Here is a 13,892-nt window from a genome sequence, read left to right on the forward strand (position 1 = left end):
TGAAATCTTGCGACTTGTGACGGCCGGCCGCCCAACAACCTGCCCGCTTGACCCTATCCCCTCCTCTCTTCTCCAGACCATCTCCGGTGACCTTCTCCCTTACCTCACCTCGCTCATCAACTCATCCTTGACCGCTGGCTATGTCCCTTCCGTCTTCAAGAGAGCGAGAGTTGCACCCCTTCTCAAAAAACCAACACTCGATCCCTCTGATGTCAACAACTACAGACCAGTATCCCTTCTTTCTTTTCTCTCCAAAACTCTTGAGCGTGCCGTCTCTAGCCAACTCTCTTGCTATCTCTCTCAGAATGACCTTCTTGATCCAAACCAGTCAGGTTTCAAGACTGGTCATTCAACTGAGACTGCTCTTCTCTGTGTCACGGAGGCTCTCCGCATTGCTAAAGCTAACTCTCTCTCCTCTGCTCTTGTCCTTCTAGACCTGTCTGCTGCCTTTGATACTGTGAACCATCAGATCCTCCTCTCCACCCTCTCCGAGTTGGGCATCTCCGGCGCGGCTCACTCTTGAATTGCGTCCTACCTGACCGGTCGCTCCTACCAATCTGTCTCCGCACCACGTGCTCTCCCCACTGGTGTCCCCCAGGGCTCAGTTCTAGGCCCTCTCCTATTCTCGCTATACACCAAGTCACTTGGCTCTGTCATATCCTCACATGGCCTCTCCTATCATTGCTACGCAAAAGACACACAACTAATCTTCTCCTTTCCCCCTTCTGATAACCAGGTGGTGAATCGCATCTCTGCATGTCTGGTAGACATATCAGTGTGGATGACAGATCACCACCTCAAGCTGAACCTAGGCAAGACGAGGCTGCTCTTCCTCCCGGGGAAGGACTGCCCGTTCCATGATCTCGCCATCACAGTTGACAACTCCGTTGTGTCCTCCTCCCAGAGTGTGAAGAGCCTTGGCGTGACCCTGGACAACACCCTGTCGTTCTCCACTAACATCAAGGTGGTGACCCGATCCTGTAGGTTCATGGTCTACAACATTCGGAGAGTACGGCCCTGCCTTACACAGGAAGCGGCACAGGTCCTAATCCAGGCACTTGTCATCTCCCGTCTGGATTACTGCAACTCGCTGTTGGCTGGGCTCCCTGCCTGTGCCATTAAACCCCTACAACTCATCCAGAATGCCGCAGCCCGTCTGGTGTTCAACCTTCCCAAGTTCTCTCACGTCACCCCGCTCCTCCTCACACTCCACTGGCTTCCAGTTGAAGCTCGCATCTGCTACAAGACCATGGTGCTTGCCTACGGAGCTGTGAGGGGAACAGCACCTCCGTACCTTCAGGCTCTGATCAGTCCCTACACCCAAACGAGGGCATTGCGTTCATCCACATCTGGCCTGCTGGCCCCCCTACCTCTGCGGAAGCACAGTTCCCGCTCAGCCCAGTCAAAACTGTTCGCTGCTCTGGCACCCCAATGGTGGAACAAGCTCCCTCACGATGCTAGGACAGCGGAGTCATTCACCACCTTCCGGAGACACTTGAAACCCCACCTCTTTAAGGAATACCTGGGATAGGATAAAGTAATCCTTCTACCCCCCCTTATCCCACCCCCAAAAAAATAAATAATAATAATAATATTGTAAAGTGGTTATCCCACTGGCTATAAGGTGAATGCACCAATTTGTAAGTTGCTCTGTATAAGAGCGTCTGCTAAATGACGTAAATGTAGTCTCAAGAAGGCCAGTTTTATTGCTTCTTTAATCAGCACAACAGTTTTCAGCTGTGCTAACATAATTGCAAAAGGGGTTTCTAATGATCAATTAGTCTTTTAAAATGATAAACTTGGATTAGCAAACACAACGTGCCATTGGATCACAGGACTGATGGTTGCTGATAATGGGCCTCTGTACGCCTATGTAGATATTCCATTAAACATCTGTCATTTCCAGCTACAATAGCCATTTACAACATTAAGAATGTCTACACTGTATTTCAGATCAATTTGATGTTATTTTAATGGACAAAAAAATGCTTTTCTTTCGAAAACAACTACATTTGAACAGTAGTGTGTGTATATATACAGTGGGGAGAACAAGTATTTGATACACTATATCAAATATAGTATTTGATAGAAAGAAAAGGAGATATCGAGGAAGGAGATCGGTGTGCTTGGTAAGGAGCCGGCGACGAGTGGCTTATCTGCCTTTGCCATCGATACTATTGGCCAATTTACAATCGTTGATAATAAAGTGGACGAAATACAAGCACGTATATCCTACCAACAAACATTAAAAACTGTAATATCTTATGTTTCACAGAGTCGTGGCTGAACGAAGACATGAATAACATACAGCTGGCGGGTTATACACTGTATCGGCAGGATAGAACGGCAGCCTCTGGTAAGACAAGGGGTGTCTATGTATATTTATAAACAACAGCTGGTGCATGATATCTAAGGAAGTCTCAAGGTTTTGCTCGCCTGAGGTAGAGTATCTCATGATAAACTGTAGACCACACTATCTACCAAGAGAGTTTTCATATATATTCTTCGTAGCTGTCTATTTTCCACCACAAACCGATGCTGGCAGGAAGACCGCACTCAATGAACTGTATACGGCCATAAGCAAACAGGAAAACACTCATCCAGAGGCGGCGCTCCTAGTGGCCGGGGAATTTAATGCAGGGAAACTTAAATCTGTTTTACCTCATTTCTACCAGCATGTTAAATGTGCAACCAGAGGGGAAAAAAAGTCTAGACCACCTTTATTCCACACACAGAGAAGTGTACAAAGCTCTCCCTCGCCCTCCATTTGGCAAATCTGACCATAATTCTATCCTCCTGATTCCTGTTTACAAGCAAAAACTAAAGCAGGAAGCACCAGTGACTCGGTCAATAAAAAAGTGGTCAGATGAAGCAGATGCTAAGCTACAGGACTGTTTTGCTAGCACAGACTGGAATATGTTCCGGGATTCTTCCGATGGCATTGAGGAGTACACCACATCAGTCACTGGCTTCATCAATAAGTGCATCGATGACGTCATCCCCACAGTGACTGCACGTACATACCCCAACCAGAAGCCATGGATTACAGACAACATCCGCACTGAGCTAAAGGGTAGAGCTGCCGCTTTCAAGGAGCGTGACTCTAACCCGGAAGCTTATAAGAAATCCAGCTATACCCGCCGACGAACCATCAAACAGGCAAAGCGTCAATACAGGACTAAGATCGAATCGTACTACACCAGCTCCGACGCTCGTCGGATGTGGCAGGGCTTGCAAACTATTACAGACTACAAAGGTAAGAACAGCCGCGAGCTGCCCAGTGACATGAGCCTACCAGATGAGCTAAATTACTTCTATGCTCGCTTCGAGGCAAGTAACACTGAAACATGCATGAGAGCATCAGCTGTTCCGGATGACTGTGTGATCACGCTCTCTGTAGCCGATGTGAGTAAGACCTTTAAACAGGTCAACATTCACAAGGCAGCAGGGCCAGACAGATTACCAGGACCTGTACTCCGAGCATGCGCTGACCAACTGGCAAGTGTCTTCACTGACATTTTCAACTTCTCCCTGTCTGAGTATGTAATACCAACATGTTTCAAGCAGACCACCATAGTCCCTGTGCCAAAGAACACTAAGGTAACCTGCCTAAATGACTACCGACCCGTAGCACATCTGTAGCCATGAAGTGCTTTGAAAGGCTGGTCATGGCTCACATCAACACCATTATCCCAGAAACCCTAGACCCACTCCAATTTGCATACCGCCCCAACAGATCCAAAGATGATCAATCTCTATTGCACTCCACACTGCCCTTTCACACCTGGACAAAAGGAACACCTATGTGAGAATGCTATTAATTGACTAAAGCTCAGCATTCAACACCATAGTGCACTCAAAGCTCATCACTAAGCTAAGGACCCTGGGACTAAACACCTCCCTCTGCAACTGGATCCTGGACTTCCTGACGGGCCGCCCCCAGGTGATAAGGGTAGGTACCAACACATCCGCCACGCTGATCCTCAACACGGGGACCCCTCAGGAGTGCGTGCTCAGTCCCCTCCTGTACTCCCTGTTCACTCATGACTGCATGGCCAGGCACAACTCCAACACCATCATGAAGTTTGCCGACGACACAACAGTGGTAGGCCTGATCACCGACAACGACGAGACAGGAGGTCAGAGACCTGGCCGTGTGGTGCCAGGACAACAACCTCTACCTCAACGTGATCAAGACAAAGGAGAAGATTGTGGACTACAGGAAAAAGAAGAGGACTGAGCACGCCCCCATTCTCATCGACGGGGCTGTAGTGGAGCAGGTTGAGAGCTTAAAGTTCCTTGGTGTCCACATCACCAACAAACTAACATGGTCCAAGCACACCAAGACAGTCGTGAAGAGGGCACAACAAAACCTATTCCCCCTAAGGAGACTGAAAAGATTTGACATGGGTCCTCAGATCCTCAAAGGTTCTACAGCTGCACCATCGAGAGCATCCTGACTGGTAGCATCACTGCCTGGTATGGCGACTGCTCGGCCTCCGACCGCAAGGCACTACAGAGGGTAGTGCGTACGGCCCAGTACATCACTGGGGCCAAGCTTCCTGACATCCAGGACCTCTATACCAGGCGGTGTCAGAGGAAGGCCCTAAAAATGATCAAAGACTCCAGCCACCCTAGTCATAGACTGTTCTCTCTGCTACCGCAAGGCAAGCGGTACCGGAGCACCAAGTCTAGGTCCAACAGGCTTCTAAACAGCTTTTACCCCCAAGCCATAAGACTCCTGAACATCTAATCAAATGGCTACCCAGACTATTTGCATTGTAGGATTTTTAATGAATTTATTTGCAAATTATGGTGGAAAATAAGTATTTGGTCACCTACAAACAAGCAAGATTTCTGGCTCTCACAGACCTGTAACTTCTTCTTTAAGAGGCTCCTCTGTCCTCCACTCGTTACCTGTATTAATGGCACCTGTTTGAACTTGTTATCAGTATAAAAGACACCTGTCCACAACCTCAAACAGTCACACTCCAAACTCCACTATGGCCAAGACCAAAGAGCTGTCAAAGGACACCAGAAACAAAATTGTAGACCTGCACCAGGCTGGGAAGACTGAATCTGCAATAGGTAAGCAGCTTGGTTTGAAGAAATCAACTGTGGGAGCAATTATTAGGAAATGGAAGACATACAAGACCACTGATAATCTCCCTCGATCTGGGTCAAGATCTCACCTCGTGGGGTCAAAATGATCACAAGAACGGTGAGCAAAAATCCCAGAACCACACGGGGGGACCTAGTGAATGACCTGCAGAGAGCTGGGACCAAAGTAACAAAGCCTACCATCAGTAACACACTACGGCGCCAGGGACTCAAATCCTGCAGTGCCAGACGTGTCCCCCTGCTTAAGCCAGTACATGTCCAGGCCCGTCTGAAGTTTGCTAGAGTGCATTTGGATGATCCAGAAGAGGATTGGGAGAATGTCATATGGTCAGATGAAACCAAAATATAACTTTTTGGTAAAAACTCAACTCGTCGTGTTTGGAGGACAAAGAATGCTGAGTTGCATCCAAAGAACACCATACCTACGTGAAGCATGGGGGTGGAAACATCATGCTTTGGGGCTGTTTTTCTGCAAAGGGGACCAGCGACTGATCCGTGTAAAGGAAAGAATGAACGGGGCCATGTATCGTGAGATTTTGAGTGAAAACCTCCTTCCATCAGCAAGGGCATTGAAGACGAAGCGTGGCTGGGTCTTTCCAGCATGACAATGATCCCAAACACACCGCCGGGCAGCGAGTGGCTTCGAGAAGCATTTCAAGGTCCTGGAGTGGCCTAGCCAGTCTCCAGATCTCAACCCCATAGAAAATCTTTGGAGGGAGTTGAAAGTCTGTGTTGCTTAGCGACAGCCCCAAAACATCACTGCTCTAGAGGAGATCTACATGGAGGAATGGGCCAAAATACCAGCAACAGTGTGTGAAAACCTTGTGAAGACTTACAGAAAACGTTTGACCTGTGTCATTGCCAACAAAGGGTATATAACAAAGTATTGAGAAACTTTTGTTATTGAGCAAATACTTATTTTCCACCATAATTTGCAAATAAATTCATAAAAAAATCCTACAATGTGATTTTCTGGATTTTTTTTCTCATTTTGTCTGTCATAGTTGACGTGTACCTATGATGAAAATTACAGGCCTCTCTCATCTTTTTAAGTGGGAGAATTTGCACAATTGGTGGCTGACTAAATACTTTTTTTCCCCACTGTACATATATTTTTGTAGAAAAAAAACATATGGGGGATTGAAAGTGATGCAGACAATTACATTGATGGAAGTTACAATCTATCTGCAGTATAAAAAAAATAATAATAATAATAATAATACGACATAAGAAAACCAATATTTTAAAACATATAGTTTAATCTGAACAATATACAAATGTTACATGAGTCAGTATCTACTAACATTTTGTATCTTTCCATTTTAATACATTATGTTGTGACTGAATTGAAGATTTAAAAAAAACAATTCATTTTCCAACGTGTGTTGTTTCCTGGGGCCTTATTTATCTAAATGTATCTAATTTATCCATTTTGAACTTGATGGGAAAGTGTGCATAACTCCATGCAAATCTTACAAATTGCATATGCACAACTTCTAGTGGTTGATCAACTGTATTGCAAGCAAATATTGTTATTTTGGGGTAAATGGAGGTGTTTGATGCATGGGAATTATAATAATGGTAGGCTAATAAAATCATTAAAATGTAGGCCTAATGAAAACCAGATGCCTTTGCCGTTGGTAAGAAGATCACATAGCAGCACGTTGCCTAATATTTTTATTTTACTTTTATTATATAGGCCTAAATCAATCATATTTCAGGGCATTTCTCTCTTTTTCTGACATGACTGGTTTATTACCTCTACACAACAACTATTAGGCTACCATTTATCCATCACTCATTCAATAGCAAACAAAACCATGCTTGAAAGGAAAAAGACCAGTAGCCTATGACAGTAACAGCAGATGGAAACCCATTTAACTTGTATTTTTTATTAGGTGCATGGGAATTATTTTTATGTGCACTACGTCATCACGCACATCCTTTTATCAGCAATAAGTCCGTTTGATGAAAACACATCTCTGGTGGGAAAATGTGCATATTGTTTTATGCAGATTTTACAATATTTGCATGAAAATCTGTCACCAACTGGATGGAAACCTAGCTAGACACACACCTGTCAATTATACATTCAAGTGTAATGATTAAGCATAGGTAGGGGGAAGACATAGTGGGTGGGGGTGGAATCTAAGCATTTTGAAAAATAATGATACAATGTGGACACTTTATACTTTTATGTGTCATTCAATGACAATATGAGCAGAAACACACAGAGGACCAATTCAGTAGCCACCTGGAGGCGGGACATCAACTGGTTCGCATAGTAACAATACAGTAACCATAGTAACAGCATAGTTACAGTACAGTAATAATAGTACTGCAAACATAGTAACTATGGTATAGTACCCATAGTGACAGCAGATCTTCGACTTCTCTACACAACTACAATCATTTAATAATGGAAGATCAGAGCTCTCTGGAAACAAACCACACACACAAACGAAAAGGTGCAAAATAAACATGGAGCGCATAAAAATATTTTAAAGGATAATAAAAAGACATTGGACACCCTTTCTCAGCCGACACACACGCACACACACTGTAGCTTGAAGAGATAATCAGAAACTTAAACAGAAGCCATAAGTAAAGTTCTTCTTCAATAACTTATTTTCAGATAAAGGACCTGGGGCCTCATTCATAACCGCTGCGTAAATGTAAAACTATCTGCATGCGCTATTTAAAAAAATAATATGTCTAAAAATATAGAGATTTATAAACTTGGTGCACACCATACACACGCATATGTCCCGTTATAAATCCGAACCATCCTAAAACTGTGCGTGCGTGAACGAGCATTATAACACCGCCATTCACCATTTATGGTGACAATAACGCCCTTTATATGCTGTATAATTTGGAACTATTGGAATTAGGCCACGACAGTTTCTAAAAGAAAGAGTAACTATTGGAATTAGGCCACGACAGTTTCTAAAAGAAAGAGTAATGGCTAATTTTATCACATTTCTGTAGAGGTGTGGGCAGAACGTTTTGACTTTTTCTAAATAAACATGCCATACACTGTCCATGCATTCTGCAAGGTTGATTGTATATTTGAAACAATTTAAAAGTAAATGGCGCATGCATGTTTTGGGGTATACTTTGTACGTTTATAAATGAGGCCCCTGACCATGAATCTAACAGTATAGCAGGTCTCCTTAACACTACAGGAAACCATATTGTGCTATAGCTTAGCTCAGCAAACACACACTACTAAATATAATCAAATAAACTGACTAACAAACACCATCAACAGAAACACCACTCCCTGGCTTAGTAGTCTACAGATTATCTAATAAAACCCTTAATAAAACCTATATAACAACTTTACAGCATGACTGCTGTTCAAACAATAACTACTACTGCAATATACTACTGCAATATAGCAGTACTCTTATGAAATATACTCTTCAATATTCAGATTTACCTCCCTTTACTAGAATCTCTTTTAGCAAACATAAAAATGTATTCTTCTTTTTATGATTGTCTTGCAAATCTTTACAAATTAACAGAGCATTTCTTCACATATATAACATGTTATATCATTATAGGTGGCTTCTCTGTATATATACATATTCAAGTAACCCCAGTTTGTTTCTACCAAATAACTGTTCCCTTTGGTGTCTTATTATCTATTTATGGTTCAATATTTGTTTATTTATAGTTCATGCATTTATTTGAATACGCCATAAGTATGGTACCACAGAGAAAGAGGAGTGTGTGAATCTGAAATCTGACAACCGCTCTGTTTAGTCTTAAAACAGAGTATGGCTGTGTCTGAAATGACACTCTCTTCCCTATTTAGTGAAAAACGTTTGACCAGAGTACCGATTGGTTGTTGGGAGCGTGGTGGTGATGATCTCTGGTTGGATGTGATATGACGTACTGATCTGTGGTTGTTCAGTCTAGTAAAGCTGGGAGCTGATTACTCTAGTCCAGCAGAGGGTCGTCATCATCATCGTCCTGTATTGAGAGGCGTTGGAAGGGACGAGAGGATGACTGACGCCGTGGCCTCCACAACATGAACAGTCCTGAGAGAGAGAGAGAGAGAGATCAAATCAAAGTTTATTCGTCACGTGTAAGAGGATACAGCAGGTGTTAACGGTACAGTGAAATGCTTACTTGCAAGCTCTCCTCAACAGTGCAGTACAAATTTCAATATCAATAATAAAAAGTCAAATATTAAAGTCAATGACAAAATCTAAAATATAACAAGTGCTCCTTCTCTCTCTTTCGGCAATAACAAAAACTACATAGTTCCCTTAAAACATGATAATAACGTAACGTATATATTACAAGCAATACCGCAGACTGACCAGTGAGTGTGATGAGAACCAGCAGTACCCCCAACACCAGTCCCACCACCAGGGGGATGTCAACACAGTCCTCCCCAGCCAGGAAGCAGCGTGCCTGGGACAGAGATCCGTTGTTTGGCGCTGGTGGCACCCCTAGCAGCTGACACATTATTGGGTAGACATCAACACTCTGTAACAGCGGGAGACGGTAACCAGGAAGGAAACCTGGGCCCACTGCCACCAGGAAGGGGTGCATGCTGGGTAGAGTGTTGTCATAGCCGTGGTCTCCCACTAGAGGGTACACACACAGACAGAGGGTTAGTTGTGTATGTGTGTGTGTGTGTGTGGGGGGGGGGTCATGTGTAACAGCCTTACGACGTGGTAGCCCTCCTCTCTGTACGATAGTCCATCCCTCGTCAGCGACTAATATGATTGGTTGAATCCTGTCATTGTTCCTGTAGTGCAGCCTATCAGGAATGTCCTTCTTCAGGTACGCAGTCATGTGGGTATGGCAACCACTCAGAAGGGAAAACACAGCCTCGGGGTCTGAGACACACACACACACACACACACATTAAGCAACCTCTCCTTTAACCAGTCACAAACTTCTCACTCATAGCAAGTGTGTGTGTGTGTGTGTGTGTGTGTGTGTACCTCCGTTGGGTATGATAGCAGCGATAGGGGTTAGGTCTATTACTGAGTAGTTGTCAGGGTGCAGACAGTCATCCAGTCTGATGATGCGATCAGCAGAACACTGGGCCATTCCGTGGTCGCTGGTGATTATGACGTTGACATGCCCCCACAACCCTGCATGCTTCAGCTCTGACATCAGCAGACCCACATTGTCATCTACCTGTTAAGACACGTCACACACACACAAACCCATACAGATCAAAATCAGCAGAACTGAGCACAATATAATTACATTTACATTTTAGTCATTTAGCAGACGCTCTTATCCAGAGCAACTTACAGTTAGTGAGTGCATACATTATTATTATTTTTAATTTTTTCATACTGGCCCCCCGTGGGAAACGAACCCACAACCCTGGCGTTGCAAACGCCATGCTCTACCAACTGAGCTACATCCCTGCCGGCCATTCCCTCCCATACCCTGGACGACGCTGGGCCAATTGTGTGCCGCCCCATGGGTCTCCCGGTCGCGGCCGGCTATGACAGAGCCTGGATTTGAACCAGGATCTCTAGTGGCACAGCTAGCACTGCGATGCAGTGCCTTAGACCACTGCGCCACATAATGCAATGTAATATTGTGTTACACACACACACGTACAGTACCTCTTTAAGAGCCTGTCCTATGTGGGTGGTGTTGTCTGGTCCATATTTGTGACCTGTCCTGTCTGGCTCCTCCCAGTACAGAGCTGCAAACGATACTGGCCCCTCCCCATTACCCTGGCCCTGGAGAGAGAGGAATGGAGGCAAAACATAAAAGCAGCAAAGATGGTGGATAAATGAAGATAACTTAATCAGGCCATTTACCATTGAAAAAATGTGTCACAGTTCCGGTCTGCTTAAGGGGTTGCTGTCCCATAGACACCAATGCGATAGCAGCTGGGACTGGTCTGCTCAATTCATTGACTGTATATGAACCAGAAAAGATTAGGGAGTGGGATGTCTCACTTCCTCTTCCATCTCTGAAAGCAGTACTCAGTGAAAACAATAACTGGGATTATGGGTCAGAGGTTACATACCCCAGTCAGCCAGTGAGTGACATTGGCCAGGCGTTGACTAAAGGTCACGGAGGGGTTGTAGGGCATGAAGTGAGTCGCTGTTCTGTTCCTGATCGGCACGTCTGACCCCGGCCACATGGCCACGCCCGTCTTGTACCCACAATCCAGTGCAGTGACCCAGAGGGGTGCGGCTTCGTTCCACCAGAAAGGGTCGGTGTCGTTGAAGGTAGTGAAATGCTTCTGAGTCACGTGGTCATACATATTGCTAGCTACGACGCCATGAGACTCTGCATACAGACCTGTCACCTGGAGGGCATAGAGGTTAGCATTTAGGGGTCGTACAAACTGCTGGCTAGAATTCAGATGTGATCGAATTCCCATATTACCTATTTAGTAGGCCTTTTGGGTATTCCATTTTTTAAATGTTTGTAGTACACCATCCCCTCGATAACTCACAAGGGGTTAGAGCTCAGGGGTAAAATGTTATACATTACCAGGCTGTAGTGGTTAGGGAAGGTCTTGGTGATGAAGACATTAGTAATCTGTTCCACCAGAACTCCCTGCGAGTACAGCTGCTTTAGGTTGGGTAGAGGGAACCGTTGAAGGTAGTCGGCTCTGAAACCATCAAACGACACCAGCAGCACCGGAATGGGGGCCGCAGCGCCCGCCTCACATCCTTTTCCACTTCCTGTCTGCCCCACTGAAGCAGCCAATGAGGCGAAGGTAAAGAGGAAGTACAGCAGGACTAACATCCTGAGAGAGAGATAGACCAAATTAGTGTTGTAGAGTAGACACTTTAAAGCACAGGAGGTTGGTGGCACCTTAATTGGGGAGAACGGGCTCGTGTTAATGACTGGAGCGGGAAGTGTGGAATGGTATCAAACACATGGTTTCCAGGTGTTTGATGCCATTCCATTTGCGCCATTATTATGAGCCGTTCTCCCCTCAGCAGCCTCCTGTGCTTTAAAGCAAATAAAGCCTTTATATGACCGTGTTTAAGGAGGCATACGAAAGAAGACGGAAGTCGATGATTGCAGTAAGGGGAGGTGCATCTGCTTCAACCGAAAGTCTACGCAAACTTACCGAAAGAGAACGACCAAATTAGGTTTGTGGAGTAGACACCAATAAAACCTTGTTATACATGTATTCCAAGCTTCAACTTTCTGAAAAAAGCTCCCTCTCTCCCTGAGGGAGACTCTTCCCACTCCAAATGTAATTTTCTAGTTTGTGTTTCCATTAGATGAAGTTAACCATCTTACTGAGGAGAACAGAGAGGACTCTGATCTTTTACTGTTCCATGAAATCTGACTAATATACTGAATTAACACTGGTGTGATCTGGCAGGGCTCACAAGACACACACACACACACCTGTGTTGATTGTCAAACAAGTCCCAGTGAACCTCACCGCCCATATGTAAAGCGTGCAGACAAGGGTTTAACATGGAAATCATATGACAACCTCGCGACGAAGATAATGGACCTAGCTAGCTAGACAATCAGGAAGTCCTGTGCTGGCCCTGTATGACATGACACACTATATAGTTGGCAAGCTAACTAGGTATTTTGACACCACCCCGTCCACATCACATATCCCTGACAGACAGTTGATTAGCTCTCTAGCTGTGTAGTTAACTAAGAGTTGACGACTTGTCCTCCAAGCTAAAAGTAAGCTAGCTAGCTAACTAGCTACCTTTGCCAGGTAGCGAACGTTTAATGTTTACTAACGTTACCCAGCCGGCTCAAGGATTGCGCAAGATCATCATACGCACCTTGTTTGTCAACAATTACACCAATCTGACAGCTTTCTCTTAGATTGTCGTTCTGTGGACGTTCTCAGTCTATGTTCCTCCAAAAGCAAAGGTTTGGTTTTAAATATACCCGCTTTCACTTCCTCGTAGCTAGCTGTTGTCATTTCAAGCTCACAATGGGCAGATTCGATTATGCTAAGCCGCGGGTACCGGGCATATGCCTGCCATGTCATTGGGCGAAAGCGGGGAGGGAGACGCGCTCTTCTCAAAATCGAACAGTAATCTGCGCCGCTCGGTCATTTTGTCAACAAGGTAGCATGGTGCATCTTCCAGAAACATACATCTCTTTTCCATCAAATAAATGTTTTAATTTTCTAACTACCTTTCATTGGGAAGGCAGATAAAGCGTTTTTATCAAAAGCAATCCCTTTCGCATGAGAAAACACAGATTCCTAGTAATTACTACTACGTGCTTAATTTCGTCACTTGTGTTTTGAGCCGATTTAGCCGTGGGGTTTGAACCGGCCAACTGGATCACGCCCGGGAGGCAGCCCGTTTCCAAATCGAATGTATCAACTTTCAACCGACGCATAACAAGCCTGCCCGGACGGGATTAATCATACCCCCACAATGACAGAGTCGTCAAATTTGCTCAAAATAGAGGTGCTCCGTTGACAAGCAGCTCGGTCAACCAATCGTATTGTAGAAAACGTTGACAGCCGTTTCACCCCACAACAAATGCTTCCTGATTGGTCCAGTGGACAAATGGCTGATCTACAAGTGTCCTCTCGCCTCCTCTCTTCCTCTCCTCTCCTCGGGAGAATCTCAATCGCATATCTTAGCATTCTCTCTCCTCGCCTCCTTCTTTTGCGATGGCGGCTAAGAGAGAGGGCGCGAGTAGTATGCAATTGAGGTTCTCCCACTGTCTCTCCTCTCATGTCTTCTCCTCTTCTTGTCTCTCCTCTCGCCTCCTCTCCTCTCTTCCTTTCCTCCCCTTACAAAAATGTACAGTACCATGGT

The 13,892-nt window shown here is 44.9% G+C and overlaps 1 protein-coding gene across 1 annotated transcript; it reads right to left on the reverse strand.

The window, feature by feature from the left end:
• Nucleotides 1–6,360: 6,360 nt before the first annotated feature.
• LOC121559869 (bis(5'-adenosyl)-triphosphatase enpp4) lies at nt 6,361–13,188 on the reverse strand. Its single transcript, XM_041872936.2, has 8 exons — nt 12,894–13,188; nt 11,617–11,875; nt 11,144–11,428; nt 10,731–10,850; nt 10,089–10,287; nt 9,810–9,980; nt 9,456–9,725; nt 6,361–9,170 (listed from the first exon to the last, which is right to left on the reverse strand). The coding sequence occupies exons 2-8, from the start codon at nt 11,872–11,874 to the stop codon at nt 9,070–9,072; spliced, it is 1,404 nt and encodes a 467-aa protein (XP_041728870.1). The 5' UTR covers nt 11,875; nt 12,894–13,188; the 3' UTR covers nt 6,361–9,069.
• Between the last annotated feature and the right edge of the window lie 704 nt (nt 13,189–13,892).

The sequence above is a fragment of the Coregonus clupeaformis genome, unplaced genomic scaffold (assembly GCF_020615455.1).
Source record: "Coregonus clupeaformis isolate EN_2021a unplaced genomic scaffold, ASM2061545v1 scaf0794, whole genome shotgun sequence".
NCBI lineage: Eukaryota > Metazoa > Chordata > Actinopteri > Salmoniformes > Salmonidae > Coregonus > Coregonus clupeaformis.

What these genes read in the sequence shown, in the direction of transcription:
- LOC121559869 (XM_041872936.2), bottom strand. Translation starts at nt 11,874, where the DNA reads ATGTTAGTCCTGCTGTACTTCCTCTTTACCTTCGCCTCATTGGCTGCT. An exon ending in TCCCTAACCACTACAGCCTG is followed by an intron (nt 11,429 to 11,616) that starts GTAATGTATAAC and finishes TATGCCCTCCAG; the next exon opens with GTGACAGGTCTGTATGCAGA. An exon ending in TGCTATCATACCCAACGGAG is followed by an intron (nt 9,981 to 10,088) that starts GTACACACACAC and finishes TGTGTGTCTCAG; the next exon opens with ACCCCGAGGCTGTGTTTTCC.